Source organism: Doryrhamphus excisus, chromosome 4, assembly GCF_030265055.1.
Source record: "Doryrhamphus excisus isolate RoL2022-K1 chromosome 4, RoL_Dexc_1.0, whole genome shotgun sequence".
Classification (NCBI taxonomy): Eukaryota; Metazoa; Chordata; class Actinopteri; order Syngnathiformes; family Syngnathidae; genus Doryrhamphus; species Doryrhamphus excisus.
Genome location: NC_080469.1, coordinates 12,901,357 through 12,919,262, shown reverse-complemented (window position 1 = coordinate 12,919,262; position 17,906 = coordinate 12,901,357). Strand labels below are relative to the sequence as shown.

The 17,906-nt window shown below is 40.5% G+C and overlaps 1 protein-coding gene across 1 annotated transcript in view; it reads left to right on the top strand.

The window, feature by feature from the left end:
* Positions 1–17,906, top strand: part of LOC131128017 (GDNF family receptor alpha-2-like) — a 75,657-nt gene that overhangs the window by 49,760 nt on the left and 7,991 nt on the right. Inside the window, exons 5-7 of the mRNA XM_058070486.1 lie at positions 9,993–10,105; positions 10,992–11,132; positions 15,613–15,755. Of these exons, the coding sequence (XP_057926469.1) occupies positions 9,993–10,105; positions 10,992–11,132; positions 15,613–15,755 (397 nt within the window). The remainder of the gene's footprint in view (positions 1–9,992; positions 10,106–10,991; positions 11,133–15,612; positions 15,756–17,906) is intronic.

The window sequence follows — 17,906 nt, the reverse complement described above, 5'->3', positions numbered from 1 at the left end:
CTAAAGGGTTAATTCCAATACATGGTGTGTGTGTATATGTGTGTGTGTGTGTTTGTGTGTGCACTGATACCCTTAACAGCAGTATCAAAGGAAATATGTATGGATGATCACAGGTGATGATGCATCCATTCTTTCTTCACATCCACTTCTGCTGGTGGTATCATATCTATTATTAATGCCAACATCCCCAATAGGATTTGATATTTATGTACAGAGTGATGTGTGGGGTTTGGAGTGTATCAATTAAGGACCGCATCTTTAACCGACCTTCTTTTTATCTTTTTAGCATTTTTGCAGAAGTGGAAATGCAGTTTATTAAAATTAGTCTAAAAGTATTAGGACACATCCTGTCAGTAAAAACTTTTTCAACCGTCTCAAAGTTTAAGAGGTATTTGAAGGAAAACCCAAGCTTGGTGCTGGAATTTGGACAGTTTAAAAGTAGCAAGCTGTACTGGGAACACATCGTTTTGTGTTTCTGTAGCTTTAATGCTAAAGCTCTGTGGTGGTGTGCTTTTTTACTTTTCACATAAACACTTAAAGCGGATCTATAATGCTCGTTTTTCTGCCCTCTGTATTGAGTTGTGGACTCCTATGGAGCAGCTACACACAATAGCCAGCACAGATATCTTTCTAGTTCTTCCAGAATTTGCACCTATTCAGCTGTATTTGTTTGGATTTAGTGGTTCCTGTGAAATCGGTCTGTTTTAATGTATTCCACCCCCCCAGAGGAACAGAGATTGGCGGAGGGCAGTCGCTTATCTGGCTTACAGCCATGCCCATATAAGGGAGCCCGCTCCTCTGTGACATCACAAAGTCGTCAGTTTTACCAAGCCTTTTGAAAACGAGCATTTTGAGCCATTCCAAACTTCTTTCAGGGCTCACTTCCAAATGTGCAAACCTCATTATCATTTAGCACGGGAATACAACATTCTAACTACATTTATAGGTCAGAAAAGTGAGAAAAGCATATTAGGTCCCTTTTGGAAAAAATAAACATAAATAAATAAATAAATCTGCATTTGTGAGCTGTCACAGATCCCATACTGGATATCAGATACAACAACATAACATTTATGAGTGGGACAGGAAGACATAAACGTTAGGAACACTAGCATAGCTATGTGCGCTACAGTGCTAGCATTCACTTTTATTCATTGCAGACAAACACAATGGCATATTTTATAGCTCCCTAGTCTGTAGTTTACTGACAGATAGTTGGTAGAGCTTCAGGCTTTATTTTAAGATGTGTAGCAAAGCCTCTTTTTTGTCATTTTAATTATTTTACAAAGCTGTCCTTCAAGAAATGATGGGTGAAGTCTAGCTAATCTTCTAGCTGGGGCGGGTCAGAGACAGTATCATGTCCAAGACGAAGGACACGGTCCTTTAAAAACAACCCTTTGAGCAAACAACTAAGAGAGATTTGGAATATTTTCTCACATTTGGTGTTCATAAACAAGCTCCGTGTATAACATAATTTAAAAAGTCAGTTTTGCAATCAATCAGCATAAATGCTTGTTTGGGATGAATGACAGATTTCCTAACTCATGCTAGCAAATATAGTCTAGTATTATTGCTCAGACCAGCTAGAAAGTGTAGCTTTAATGTGGAGCTAATGGTTATTTAATTACTGGTGATAAGAGTTCTGTAGCGCCCTATTAACCCACTCTCACATTTTCACAGCACATTTTTTTGTGTGGAGAAGGTCTGTTTCCAATGTTTTGACAATATTTAGAACTGTTCAGATAACCTTGAATAATCTCTACCACAGACTGTGTGTGTGTGTGTGTGTGTGTGTGTGTGTGTGTGTGTGTGTGTGTGTGTGTGTGAGAGAGTGGTTTGCTTGATTTAGCATTCTTCTAATGACAGAACACTCAGTATGGGGTTCTAAGTTATTTGCAGCGGCTGGTGTCGAAACAACTGAAAGTTAATGTGGTTCACCAATTAAATCTGTGGTAAATGTTTCAAAATAAGCATTGGGCAGCAAAAATGTGATGGGCGAGCTTCCTTGTGTTTTCAATGAATACCATCTGTCCACATGGCTCTTTTAGGATCAACTGGGAATCCCAGTGAGTGCAGCGTTGCCAAAAAAGCAGGTGCAAACATGGTCAATAGAAAATAAACTTGCAGGCTAAAACATTAGCAATACCTGCACAATTTCATTAGGTTCAATTGTGAAATGCTTTTTTTTGTAGTGATGTGATGTCGCTGTGTGCATATATACAACTGCATGGCTCTCCAATGACATGAAACACAAAGATACAAAATTCTTCACTTCAGTGCAAACTACAACCACAATATTTAACCTTCCAGTCATGTTAAATGTAAAAGTAAGCATTTCTAATAGTATTCTGTTTTGATGCAGCTCTTAAATTGAACCTCATTAGATTGTGTGGCTGTACCAGATGTTGTGGCCAGTGGTTGCATCTGTGGTTTGATGGTGACAACCACCAACAGCCGAAACCGAGGTATCAAGCAGAGCAGAATGTAGCAAATGAAATTAAAAAGTGAAAAACAACCCTGATAGTACTGACAGTAATGGCCTTTTGTTGATAAAAAAAAATAATAACGCTTGGCCTTCCCACAAGGTCTGTGATGCTTTGTTTGCCTTCTTCATAGTAATTGTTGACATAATGAACCATGCATCACAATGCCAGGAACACGCATTTCTGAAAGTCCGTTGTGAGCATTTGCCTATTGTTTTTTTGGCAGATGTTAATCAAAGTGACAAAATAAAGTCTGTGGACCTTATTTACTATTTGTGTATTCAAATTCCTTAATGACAAGTTTGCACACGGCCACTCGAGGCTGAGGAGGAGAGATCCGAGGTGGATGTTGAAGAATAGACAGCAGCTGAACGTCAACAAGGAGGCAAAGTGAACAGAAAGCACTCTCTTTTGTTTTTTCATTTGCCTCATCTAAGTGCTATTATGCGATCCCATTAAGTGGCAACTATTGTCATAGCTGTTGTTATGATGGAGAGATAAGGTTGACAGCCTCAATATGCTGAAGACGACTGATAAGGGAGAAGAGCTGCAATTTCTCATTTGAAGAGAAATAATCATCCTTTAGAAGCTATTAGAGGACTCTGGAATCTCCTAGCTATTTTTCCTCCCCATCTCTTCCGTGAGGAAATAGTTTCTAAGACTGACACTCATCTGATTGGACTCACATTGTTTGTCATGGCCATCAAGCGATCGGAATAAGAATCCATAGAGAAAGCCATTAGTTTTCTCTTACTGCCAGCTTGGATGGACATGCACTTGGCGCATGGCTGAATGACTGTGTTTAAAGTGTCAGGTTGGTTGAAAGAAGTCTACCTCTGTGGGGGCTTTCCTGCCACTTCCCTGGGGGGCTGAGTGGCTGAAATGACCAGAAAAACTCTGTTGAGCTAGACAGCCTGTAATTTCAGCAGCGAGTGGCGTTTGGTCGCGCTATAATGGAAATCCTGTAGAAACCTTGAAATGTGCTGCATCCCGATGTTGCAACACCATTGTGTGAACACTCAGCACACCTCTGTAAACGGTAAATTACTGTCTTTAAGATGTCATTGTCTTAAATAATTTGCTTCTAAAAAGAAACCTTCTAAAAGAACTATAGCATTCCTCTTCGAATAGAAACTTTCATAGTTTTGGGTTGTTTTTTTATCATTAGTGAAAAGAAGTGATAAAACAAACCCTTTTATGAGGCAAAATGGTGTGGTCCGGCCCTTTTACCAGGGCGGAGATCAGCTGAGTTCTTTAATTCTTTCAACTGTAAAATAACCACCCAGCCAATGTATAGCAACGTCTCCAAAGTGAAACTGTGTTCCTCTTCCTCGTAAGTCATCTGTGGAGGCGGTCCCAATGATCGGGAATATTCCTATTAACTGTTTGTTGGTACGTTGGTCTGATCTGGTTTCAAACAGTGTTGGTTTGGTGACTAAGCGTCTGAGCCAGGAGACAGGTAGGTGACTCATAATGAAACTGTGTGACATAAGAGGTGTATCGAGATTTTTTTCATTTTCTCTGGGTACATTTTCCTCTCACATTTCAAAAACATGCTAGGTTAATTGGTGACTCCAAATTGTCCATAGGTATGAATGTGAGTGTGAATGGTTGTTTGTCTATATGTGCCCTGTGATTGGTTGGCTACCAGTCCAGGGTGTACCCCGCTTCTTGCCTGAAGTCAGGTTGGATAGGCTCCAGCAAAACCCTGTGACTCTAGTGAGAATACACAGAATAGGAAAAAGAAGGGTTAGTTTGGATTTTTTGACCTAAAATTGTATGCATCCCCATCAGCTGTGTTGTCCATCAATAGTGACTTGGTCTCCTAAGTCCAGTTCTGGTCAGATTTCGGGGACGAAGAATATAGTTCCAGGTAGTCGTTGGGGTTTCACAAGTAAGCAGTTTGGCTTCTCAAAACACTATGCATTCAAAAGAGAAATTACATTTGCATCACAAAAATGACTACTCGAAAAAAATCAGACTTCACGGATCTCTCTGAGTCATATTTCTCTCCCGCTGTATCCCTGCACACTGTCGCCTATCCATTCTTGTGTATCAGCGACGGCCATCTTGTTTACGTGTGTGTTCCACCATGGAAAAAGACATGTGCATCTTCATCACATACACAAAAATGCACAGGCAGACTTGTTTTGATTAAGTGCCAGTGTTTTTTTTTTCATCTGCTTGGTTCTAAAGTCAGTTGGAAAATTTAGCTTGTGGTACTGAACGTGTGGCTTTTGAGAAAAATACAGTGAACAAGGCTGACAGATTATTTTTGCCATCACTGGATGTTTTTTTATATGAATCACCAACTTCACACATAAGTCTAACATGTCACTAACAGACATACACAGTCCACATAGCTCAATAATAAGTTATAAATATAGCAACTTCTGATCAATCCATGTCAATTTCAGACTTTGAAAATATTGCACCAACCTAAGCCCCACCCATTTCAGGTTAAACCATGCATGTGTGAAACAAATACAGATAACGGTGTACTCGCTCATCCGTATTATTTACAAATTCCCATTGACACCGATTCCACACATGCCAAGCTAGTAGATCTCCCTTTGGAAAAAAAAAAAAACACACAGCTCGTCTGATTGGTAAACAGGATTACAATTACTTAATTTCATAAGTAATTCACTAAATTCAGAGAGCGTGCCAGCCACAAAAACAATCAACATTCGTCTGTGAAAAATGCAAGAGGGACTGCCACAAGAGGGTGGGACTGTTCAGCCACTCCCGCCTTTGCCGCTGACCTCCTATCTCAGTGGAACTACTCCATCGTCTCACGAGGTCGGAAGGATGCTGATAATTCATTAATACTATTACAGACCAAAGTGCAAATAATGAGTGGATCATAGTTATCACTAAAGTTAAGTGATAACTAAAGTTATCACTAAAGTTAAGTTTCATCAGTACCAAACCTGAATTTAAAAGAAAGACAACTGTTCACCTGCAGAATGTGTGTGGGCACTAGAGAATGGAGAGGAATAAACATGGTTCAAGCTATGAGAATACACTCCCTGTGTGTGTGTGTGTGTGTTTATGTGTTTGCATCCATATCAGTCTTAGCAGCCTTGCAAGTGCAAGCAGACTGTTTTCCGACATGTGGCTTCAGATGTGACATTAGTGGCTTTTCGCTTCGTCGCATTCCCCGGGTAATTTGATAGGACGCTGAACGGAGATGCAGTTGAAGAAATGAAGAGGGTTTTTTTTTTTTCTTCTTTTTTTTTTTTTTGCTTCAGGCTTCAATCTCATCACACTAAACTCCGGTGAAAGGCCAGGAGAAGGACAAACAGGGAGACTTTTACCTCATCACCCTATAATCCCCCAAAGAGATCAGTTTGTGTCCACTGTCTTTATACATGCAGATTTAGAATGCAGCATCATAGTGGACACATTTGTCTTCCTATTTGAATAGCCTGTGGTTTTTTTTCCACATCAATCTTTCTTTCTGATTTCTGATCACACCATCAGCACAGGAATGGTCATTATTCATCCGAGCAAGCACAGTTGCTTCGGAAACATGGAAAACCACATAGTGATGCATTCATGCTCAAGTACAAAGTAGAAAAGGTGATGCATATGTGAAGGCGTGTCAGTATGCAAATGTTGATGATACAAACGTCATTGTTCTTTTATTCATCTGGAGTGAGTGCATCTGTCAGTGTGCATGTCTCACTCACTATAGTGCAATCCCATAAATAGATACTTCACATACTGTGGTCAGGATGTTGTAACACATCATTTAGTTTGTTCATCTCTTTTATTCCCTTCTGCTAATGAACTCATCGCATTTGTTAAAAGGCAGCATATCTGCAGGGGGTACGCAGAGTATCAGTACATGAGGTGATTATTTTCACATCCGTTTTGAAGCATTAAGATGATTAAGCGCCCCAAAGAAGACCATCATCATGATAAGATTTCCCTTTTGCGAGGTGTGCTTCACAGAGCGCCTTATAAAAGACATCAACAAAGAGGATATCGTCCCCTCAACACACAAGGCTCAATTTGTCTGCACTGGCTGCACGCTGCAAACAAATGAGCAACAAAAAGAATCATCCATAAGTGAAGCATAAACTGTTCAGCTTGGATGGCCGTGCTAGTTAAAAAGCTCAGACAAGACAACAGCCTTTTTTGCAAAAATAACAGTCACAGTCATCTCAAACAGCAGGGTCTCAGGGTTGTTTAGGAGAAAATACAGTGGAACTGGCAATTTGTTCACATTTTAAAGTAATTATTCCCACAGAAAATAATAGAAGTTGAAATGATCTGTTCCAGAGTCAAACTATTGCCATGGTGCATAGCTTTTATTAACTGTACAGACCATATTTTATCATTAAAGAGGACCTATTATGCTTTTTATACTTTTCTGACTGATTAATGTAGTAAGAATGTTGTATTCTGGCGTTAAATGATACCAAAGTTTCAGATAAAAGAGGGTTCGCGCATTTGGAATTGAGCCCTGAAAGAAGTTTGGGATGGCTCAAAACGTTCGGTTTCAGAAGGCGTTGGGTTGGATGTCTGTGATGTCACAAATGGGTGGACTTCCTTATATGGGCTCTGCTTCCCCCGCCTTTTCCCCAAGCACTGCTTCTCTGTTGCCGGTTGACGAGGCAAGTGCAAGCGGAAGTTATTGGAGTTCATGATTCCCAGTAAGAGAAAAATATACATTAGTCTGTGCACATTGTCAACGGCATTTCACACAGGACTGTTTTTGTGAACATGAACGAGAAATATCCGTCAAACTGTTTCTGAATCATTTCGGATGTGCTGTGCATCCACGGAGGTGGAGAAACTCACCGAAGTCTGTAACATGGGTACCCTTCTGTTGTGCTCTGACAATCCAAACAAAAAAGCTTGGTGGTTTGCAGATCACCAGTCCAGGCTGTACCCCGCCTCTTGCCCAAAGACAGCTGGGATAGGCTCCAGCATACCCACGACCCTTGTGAGGATAAGCGTCATAGAAAACGGACAAATAGTACAACATTATTGTCTTCAAATGTTAATGCTCCACTTAAATATTAAAGTAATGCCGTAAATAACACTTGATTTTTACTGGACAAAATGAGTTTCTTTAAGCCTTTGGGAGCTTTGTGTACATGCATAAACCTACAGTAATGTACTCCAAAATAAAGTGTCCTGTGGCATCAACTACTGAAATCTTAAGGGACATGTGGTGCTAAATATGGCCACCAAATCATCATGTAATCACCATAATTGGTAATAATAAAACTGTTAAGGGGTTAGCTTTAGGCACATTCTTTTTATGTCTAATGAATTAAACCAAATACTAGTTTTCCTTTAATTATTTGTATATTTTTATTTTTACAATTTCAATGTAATAATTCATTGTTAAAGGACAACTCAATTTATTTTGTATTAAAGTTTAAAATCCACCAACACAGAAGCTCTGAACATGAGGCTCCACCAAGCGGCCAGGATGAATGGGTGAAAAGGCGGCGGGATGAGAGAGAAATGTGCGATGGATTGTGATTCATGTAGTGGGTAGCTGTGATGTGAACAGCACAGACAGAGTAACTTTGCACATGCTCCTCCCAATAAACCTACTTAAGTGGATTAGCAATGCCACCCCGGGGGCCTCCGCAGACTTAAAGCTCTTATCGCAAACACACACCAAAACAAAACAAAAAAAAACACCACTTTTATCAGTACCCAAGGTTTGGCGCCCAAAGAGAATTCGGGAAACTGCCGAGATGTGAGGGATAATCACGGAAGAATAGGTTAAAAGAAGCTCTCATCCTACATTAATTAATTACGACTGGGTTTGTTGTGTATGTTGTCAAGATAGAAAAAAAATGTAGGTTTTGAGTCAGAAGGGAGAGCTAGTTGTTATTCAGTGCACCTGTTTGACTGCACCCCAAAAAACAGATGTTGCCCAGATGTGACTTCCCTTTCTGGTGCTGGCCACTGAGGGCAACTGGCCAACATCGGATATGCTGCCAAAAACACAGGTGTATGTTTGTGTGTCCCTTCCTTACAACGAGGAGGGTTAAAATTATCACTATTTACTCACAATTATTGATTCTGTTTGGGGTCACAACAAATGGGTAGGAGCCTATCCCAGCTGACTGGTCAGCAGCCAATCACAGGACACACACAGACAAACAACAATTCACACCTGTGAGCAATTTCGAGTCTCCAATTAACCTAACCGGCATGTTGTTGAACTGTGGGAGGAAACATATGTTTGTATAGTAATTTTAGTTATATCCAGCCATCTGTTTATAAGCAGCAACACAGGATTTTACTAGAGTGGAGTTGTGTGCATTTTTGCCACATGTTCATATATTCATTCATTCATTCATTTTCTACCGATTATCCTTACGAGGGTGCTGGAGCCTATCCCAGCTGTATTCGGGCGAGAGGCGGGGTACACCCTGGACTGGTCGCCAGCCAGTCACAGGGCACATATAGACAAACAACCATTCACACTCACATTCATACCTATGGACAATTTGGAGTCACCAATTGGAGTCACCAACATGCATGTTTTTGTGTGGGAAAAAACGTACCCGGAGAAAACCCACACATGCACGAGGAGAACATGCAAACTCCACACAGAGATGGCCAAGGGTGGAATCAAACTCGGGTCTCCTAGCTGTGTGGCCTGCACGCTAACCACTAATCAGTGTTTACTTCAAGATAATCTTAACCTCATGTATTTCTAATACTGGAATTTTTCCAAAAATATGCTAATATGCTAATAATAATTCTGGATAGGTTCCTTATTTTCATAGTGTCTTTGTGCTTAAATAAAAATACATTTACTTGGTTTGACCTCAGTTAGTAGTTTCCAACTTAGGGCATTCACACTTGCCTTTTTTGGTTCATTTGAAACCAACTCTGGGGCATTTGCTCCGCTTGTATAGTCTACAAGCGAAACACCTTGAAAGATGGGTCTCTATCCAATCAAATTCGATTCCGTTGACATTGACCCAATACATGGACCGAAAATGACTGAAAAAACATGCAGAAATTACAAATTTAAGACAAAGTGTTGTCTCTGTGCTCTGCTCTCCATGTCATGGTGCTCTTTATTAGTATATTTTAGAAGCTTTTTATGATATCTAAGCCTGTAAATATATTGGGATATAACAGTAACCTATAGTATATACAACCCAGCATATGGCAGTTTAGGTAGTTTAGGTGCAATATTTCAGTTACGTAAAGTAACCTACCTGATGCATATGTTCTATACTGTGCAGCCTTTGAGCCCATGACACAAAAAACACCCGTTTGAATGGCAAGCGAACAACATCAAAATGTGCAAGTATGTTTCCAAGTGTAAACATAGCCTTAGCACCACGGGAGAATGTACGCCTTATCATGGGACCAACTGAGAACCCCCTTGAAATATTTGGGTTTTTATTCTGTCTTGAGAAGTAAAGCTGTGTCGGCGTCTATCACGCGTTTGTGACTTTTTGTGACCACTTTCTCCTGATGTGGGTGTCTGTGCTTTATGTTGTTGTTGTAAAGGTCCAGGCTGGCTGATTTCATGGCAAACTGCCGCAGCATCCCGCCCACGGTGAGCACCTGTCCCAACCAAGACAATCACCAAGCCTGCTTGGCCTCCTACACAAAGCTCATCGGTCAGTATCACGCCAGGGCTGCGGGTGAGACCGTGATGGAGCGAGAGTGTGCGAAAGAGAGAGAAAAAAGACGATGTAACCTGCTGGGAGATCACATAATATTTTTCACAAACGTCAGCACCACTGTGAGATTACAGGAGATGGTCTAGAGCAAAAAAAAAAAAAAGTAGTAGTCTAGTTTGCCTCGGCTTTTTAGCCTGTGGAGTGAGACTGTCAGCTTTTCCCGGGCTGCTGTGATATCTCCCCCAGCGTCCTGGACATCTAGTTTACTACTAGAAGTAATTAGGGAGGCACAGAGAGAGTGTTTACTTCATTAAAAGACTTGATGACCATCTGTTTGCTCATATTAAATGTGTGCTCCTACAATGTGCACAGACTAATGCATACATATTTCGATAATAGCACCTTGGCGACAACGACCAGGTTTCTCAGCGATAACACACCGTACTAAATTGGAATTCTTTTAGCACACAAGTTGCACGGGTCCACAAATTGTACACAGTGTGGAGATAATAAGTCATGCTGCTCACACAAAGTGGATGACATGGCTGACACCAGCTGACAGACCTTTCAAAAGTGAAGTGTTTTGCTGCAGCCCTGTTGTAGTCAAACAGAGCAGGCACGCACACACACACTTCATAAAGCACCTGCTTTAAAAAAAAAATCATATTCCAGCATGATGGCCTCTTTATACCTAAAATGAAGCATTACGGCAAGCTTTCCCTTCCCATAAAAGTAAAACAATACCATCCCATTCCCGCGTTGCACTGTTTTCTATAAACTATTTGCAATAAATGTCGTCCATTATTGCCCATTAGTGACCCATAGATGTTCATCCTAATGTGTCTGGATGTGTGTGTCTGTGTGTGTATGGATTTTCTCACAGGCACGGAGATGACACCCAACTATGTGGACAGTAGCTTCAGCCATTGGACCATCTCTCCGTGGTGTACTTGTAAAGGCAGCGGAAACCAGGAAGAGGAGTGTGGGAACTTCCTAAGGAGCTTTACTGACAACACTTGTCTGAGTGAGTGAGCTATGTATGATGAAAAACATTATAGTGGTTGGAAAACTCAACTACAGAGAGTATCAGGCATATATGGGTAGCCTTTATTTACAGTATACAAATGTATTGTTATAATAAAATGAGGGTCATTGATGAGCTGAAGCCTATCCCAGCTGATCCAGATGCTCACCAGTCAATCACTGGGAACATTAAATCATCAAGTAATCCCTCAGTTAATTGGTTCCAGACCCGACCATGATAAGTGAATTTCAACTCTGTATTTATAAATGGAATATTTTTGTAGTTAGAGCAAATAAAATCTGTTTTACTGTTTTTAAAATTAGAGCCCTCTTGACATTAAATTACACCCTTATAGTCAGCTTTACACTCATATTACCCAATATAATCAGAGGAAATAAGCAATTTAAGTGTGTGTGTGTGTGTGTGTGTGTGTTGCAATAAATCTGTTCCCGGGTGTGTGGACAGGAAATAACTTGGGGGTTCATACTTGAATTTTAGCTGGATTACGGCCACAACTGATAATTCAAACTGCAATAAAAGCCTTATTGTTCGGACAATATGGCGTGTGTTTCTGGTTACACATAGTGATCACTACATTTTATCAACATCTTTCAGCGTCAATGAATTTGAATTTCATCAGCACCTTTTATTTGTAAATTAGTTAATTTATGCTGGAAAATTCTTAATTTAGACCAACAATAAATAACTTAAAAATGCATATTTTCGACTAATAATATAGGCCATAATCAACCATGAAACCGCAATCATCCATCCACCCATTTTCTATACCGGTTATCCTCATTTGGATGCTGGAGCCTATCCCAACTGACTTCAGGTGAGAGGCTAATCCCAGGGTACATATAGACAAACAACCATTCACACTCACATTCATACCTATGGACAATTTGGAGTTGCCAATTAACCTACCATGTTTTTGGAATGTGGGAGGAAACCGGAGTACCCGGAGAAAACCCACGCATGCACGGGGAGAACATGCAAACTCTACATAGAGATGTCTAAGCGGAGATTCGAACCCAGGTCTTCCCGATCACCTGACTGTGTGGCCTAACCACTCGTCCACCCTGCAGCACCGGAATCATTTACAAATTAATTATTTTTTGGGGGAAAAAAAACACATTTAGAGTGAGTGAGGGCGCGCTGTTCGAACTGCAAAGTGGAGAGGGACAATTTAATTACACAAATAAATGGCTCTGCTATAATGAATATTGCCTGACTGGGATCACAATTTCAGGAAATACACAATGTTAAAAGGGTCATGTGAATATGTAGGAACGATTATATAACCTGAAGTCAGCCATACCGGTTGCTGCATTCAGCTTCTCAACAGCCACCTCTTTTCCAACTGATTAAATTGGAATTAAGTGTTCTAAGTTTGTCAGAAATGACTAATTTCTTTTCACCGCTCATGCTTCCTTTGGGCCTCATCTGCCTAGACCTTAACACAAAAGAAACCATTTGCATGTCATTTTCACTTCCAATCTCTGGCTTTTTGCTCACAGGAGAAAACTGTCATAAAAAGTAACAGATCTGGCAGAAATTAAATAATACATATCTTCTGTACATCTCATGCACGAGGAGACGGTGGCTGCAGATCGACAAAACGTTTCGCTCCTACATCCTCATGTCTCTCTCAGTCGGAAGCAGAAAATCAGGCTTCCTTGATATGGTGGAGTGCTCGCTGCTACACGAAACCGTCGCCTTTAACGTGTTCCACTGCGTGGATAAATGCTTTCAGACCATTTCAATAGATTGCAGGGGTTCCCTTTTAGCTGAGGTTGCAGGATGAGGGATGAGGCTTGGAGCTGAGGAGGCGTCTTGAAAAATAACTCCAAAATGCAACATCTCCCCCACCCTCTCCTCTGCAGTCAAGGGGAACGGGCGATAAACTTCAGCACACCAGGGAGGAAAGGGTACACAATACTGCACTTCGTTGTATGACTAGAGTAACGCAATATGTTTACACTCTTCATGCATGCATCCCTGCAGGTTGGCTCATGGGGGTTTAGACCAAAGGTTAAAGAACCACAAATCAGCGTGATACTATTTCTGACTATGAGTGTAGTCATTCAGATGCACTTTAGAGTGCAGTGAAAAGTTTGCATGAGAAGCATCTTCAGCCAGCTGGTTGGGTTTTTGACTGAATGCCGCATTCCAACTGTGTCTTTAGGGAGAAAGCAAGCTGTGGCTGACAAACAGATGCTTATCATCACGTCTCAGCAGTGCTTTGCTTAAATTCACCTCTAGAGTCAAACTTTGCACTGGCGAGTGCTCTCTGTCCCGAAGAGGAGTGCAAAGCTTTGGGCATACATTTATTAGTACACCTGCAAAATCCAGTGATTTTTGGGTCTACACAGGGTCATTATATATTGAAAACATTCACTAATTGCAATAGCGCATTCCATAATAAACAATAAAATTGTCAAAATGAAAAATTACCAGGCTACACGGTGAAAGAGTGGTTAGCGTGCAGGCCATACAGCTAGGGGACCCGGGTTCGATTCCCACTCTGGAATCTCTGTGTGGAGTTTGCATGTTCTCCCCGTGCATGCGCGGGTTTTCTCCGGGTACTCCAGTTTCCTCCCACATTGCAAAAACATGCTAGGTTAATTAGTGACTCCAAATTGTCCATAGGTATGAATGTGAGTGTAAATGGTTGTTTGTCTATATGTGCCCTGGGATTAGCCTCTCACCCGAAGTCAGCTGGGATAGGCTCCAGCATACCAATGAGGATAAGCGTTATAGAAAATGGATTGATGATTGCGGTTTTGTGGTTGATTATGGCCTATATTATTAGTCGAAAAAAATTGTATGTAGAACTAGTGTCCAATGGTACAGAAACGTCACGGTTCGGTTTGATTAGAGTTTGATATTTTTTTTAATACAAAAACTAAATTTGTATGCCTTTTTTAACTTCAATTTTATTGAAATTGCCAATTTCCCATTGATTCTATTCTATTCAAAAGTACAGTTTTTAAATTAAACATATCTGGTGCAGTTGTACCGACAGTATCTAATTTTCTGCTGTGCATACTTAGAGGTTTGAACCATATAAAACAAAAACAAACAACACAAATTACAATTACTTTAATTGTGCATTATTCATCAATAGTTCTGTCATTTGCCAAATAAATAGTAATAAAAAAGTTGTAGTTTTTTTAAGATTTCTACAAATTTATTTTCTAGTTTTATCACACGTACATACATTTGTTAAACATTGTGCATACTTCGACATTTAAAAAGAGAGGATTATTTGAAATACCAAGATATCAAATATGTCAAGTAATTGCACCCAGAAACATAAAATACAGATGTAATAGGCATTACTAATAATTTAATTTGCAATATGAGAAGAACAAACTCCGCAGTGCAGTTCAAACACAATAACAAGCATTTGCAAATGCATAATGTTTGGAATGGATCTCATCCGCTTGTGCAAATGGTGCTAATGTTGTCGCAGGTGACTCTATACATGTTAACTACACGTAGCTATACACTGTATTGTGTAGGTGGCCGACACGGTGGGAGCACCAAGCACCATGTTTGTGTCCAGCATGTGTGGGAAAACACAATTTCACCTTTTGTTGGCCGCTGTTTTGAATTTGATCATTGGTATAAATCTATTCAAAGTCATCTCTGCACACTGACCTTATAATGGAGGTGGTTGCCAAGCAATTACATCCTCTGCTCTCAGGCTGAGCAAAGAGAAACAAGCCCTGTGTTTTAAACGGATGAGCAGTGAAAAGGTACTCCAACACTATTTTACCACATGTGGCTGAAAAGCCGACTGAACGGGGGAATTATCACATTTTTGTAGAGGCTTGCACGTGTGCTTAGCCGCATAAAAATGCACACAGTTTATCTGAAGGCGAAAACATCTCACACGGCATGTATTCACAGACTAATGCTACCCTGTTAGAGCTGGCTGAGTCGCTTGTTTTAAAAGATCTCATTTCTTGGTACACATTGATTGGAAAAGCAAATTGGGGTTCATCATCTCAAAGTGTAGGCGCGGTGCTGCAATTGTGTCTCCGATTGAGAATAGACTGCAACGGCATTTAAAGCTTTCTTATACTGAGCAGAGGACACGAACCGACGAGTTTGATGAACACGTCAATGGAATCCCTGGGGATTTACTTACAGAAAGTTAAATAGACTACATGAACAACCCCTCACTTACATAAGCAGGGCACATCTTCAATTATTGAACACAAGCCAACACTGGTATTCTCTGAGAGGAAAAAATCTTGAGAGGCCTCCCTGGTGACAGATTTAAACATAAATCTCAGATTGGTTTTGATTAGTTTGGCACATAAAAACAATTTTTTATTCCTGCCTAGTCACACGCCTCCCTTGTCGCTATACTCACCAAAGATTGGGCATGCAACCAAGACTTTGGTTTGTGTGCTAACTGGCTTCTTGGGACACCAAACAAAAACCATGTATCTGTGTTACCTTACAGGAAACGCCATCCAGGCCTTTGGTTATGGTCTGGACTACATGACGAGCAAGAACGCGTCTGCCCTCGATCCCTCGGCCACGATGAAGATGGGGTCAGATAGGTTGGCAGCAACCTCCGAGCCCCCATTTGTGACCATTGTGAAGGTACGGCACTTGTATACAAACATCATATTCATATGCAAGATGCGCTGTGATGAGTTTATCTTGTCACATGTGGGTGAAATAAAGGTTCTTTTGACGCATATGTATGGGTACATTCCAGCAGTCTTTGCATACATTTGTCGAAATAGGCCTATTACTTGAAGAACCACAGAATCACCCCTCAACTCGTCTTCTGTGAAAGGAGGATTTTGCACGGCGGCAAAATCGTAAAGCTTGGCATGCCGCGCCGTCCAAATTCACATCAAATTTTAATCTTTACGCTTCTTAAAGCAATTGGCACATCAGATCCAACGTTTCGTGATAAGACAGTTTGTGCTACACCCATAATGATGACATTTGTTGAAATAATGTGTGTCTCCTGCATAGAATGGAATAGTGAAAGAAAATGGGAGGTGGGGGATTTAATCTGGATTAGAGGTTCTAAAATAATGGCCCAGGGCGTCTTCCTCTGCTGAATGCCGTCTCCTCGGAACACCGCAGTCAAGTTGACTGGAACTGGGTTCAGCGTCTGGTGCGGAAAGACGTTTTAATAGAACTGTGCATGGGTTAGTGTTGAAATAAAGTGTGACAAAAATGACAGAAGAAGACATGACAACAACTCCCCCTTTGCCTCTTTTGGAGAAGAATGAAATATTTCATGCTGTGCTTTCAGCAAGGCAACATTTTTCTTTTTTTTGTCATCCTTCAGCCTCTGGTTTGAGATTAATGATGTTTTCTCACCTTTTGCAGGAGGTCTGCTTGCAAATCTTGACTAAATTAGAATTAGCAATGCTAAAATCATTCAAGTACAAATGATTGTAATGTTAATGTTATTTTTCTTTGGTTGTAATAGTGGAATGTTTATGAATGCAGTTTAGCATGCTGAATGAAATGCCATTAATCCAGTCCATTCCAAAGGCTTTTCACAATGTCATTGAACGCACCACAGTCATCCTGTATTGTATTTGCCGCCTTCTCCACACCCCCACATACTAGTTGTGAAGGCATTTTAACCTCAGGAACGTCAGAGGAAAAATAATAATGAGCACCACATGAGTGTACACTATGTCGTGGAGTGTTTGTGTTTGTGTGTGTGTGTGTGTGTGTGTGTGTTTATGCTGGAATTGCTTTCTCCTGAGGTTTGGTGTGTATACATGACAGTATTGATGCACCAATCTGTGCCTGTCTAACAGCAACACGGCATTTAATTTATTGTAAAAATGGTAATTAGGAAACAATAAGACATGTGATTACTCAAGCAGGAAGTCTATAATTAGTGAGTTAGCTACAGGGACATTTTGGGCAGCCCGGCATTCTACACTTGGCAATTAAAACTTGTCAAACTTCAATGACAGATAAATTGGGAGAACGTCATTTGACTTCTGTTGACAGAGGGACCGACGTCCAATCATGCGCGTAGCATTGTGGACAGAGTTTCTATGCGTGCATGAGTCGTTAATGTGTAACTTGAATGTCACTAAGGAGAGCTCATACTTTTGACACGGCTGAACTTGGTTCAAGCAGGATGAAAAAACAAATGGGTGTTGCCATTCTGATACTGGGGGTTGGGAGGAGAAATAGCCTCAAGCAGTGGTTCCCAAACTTTTTACAGTCACGTACCATTCAGACATTTGACCTGAAGCCTTGTACCTCCTACTCCTGCACACTTAAGAAACATAAACGTAATTAAATTAATTAACTTAATTAATGTGCCCTGGTTGGTTCTGTGAGTATCACGTACTTTGGGTTGCATGTGCATGTATGGTTGTGTTTGCTGTGATTTACAAGTGTCCCTGAATGCAGCAGCAACTTGTGTCCCAAGACTTATATGATGCACCTGAATGCACCATTTTAGAAAAAGCAGCAGTGACAGAAGTTTACTAGTTTTGATCCTGCTTGTTGAGTATAAAGTGTCCATTATCTGACCGAAATAATTCCACTGTGTCCAACTCTAAAAGAACCACTAACTACCCCCTTCTTAATAGTATCTAAAATACAAAAATATGTCCAACTATCAATAAAGCCTAATTTTTCCACTCACAGTGCCATGTTTTCACTGCTGGGGATGAATTTGGAACACCAATATAAATATAAATGAAATCTTCAAGATGAAAAACTCTTAATGCACAAAATAATCATTCAGAATTACTTATT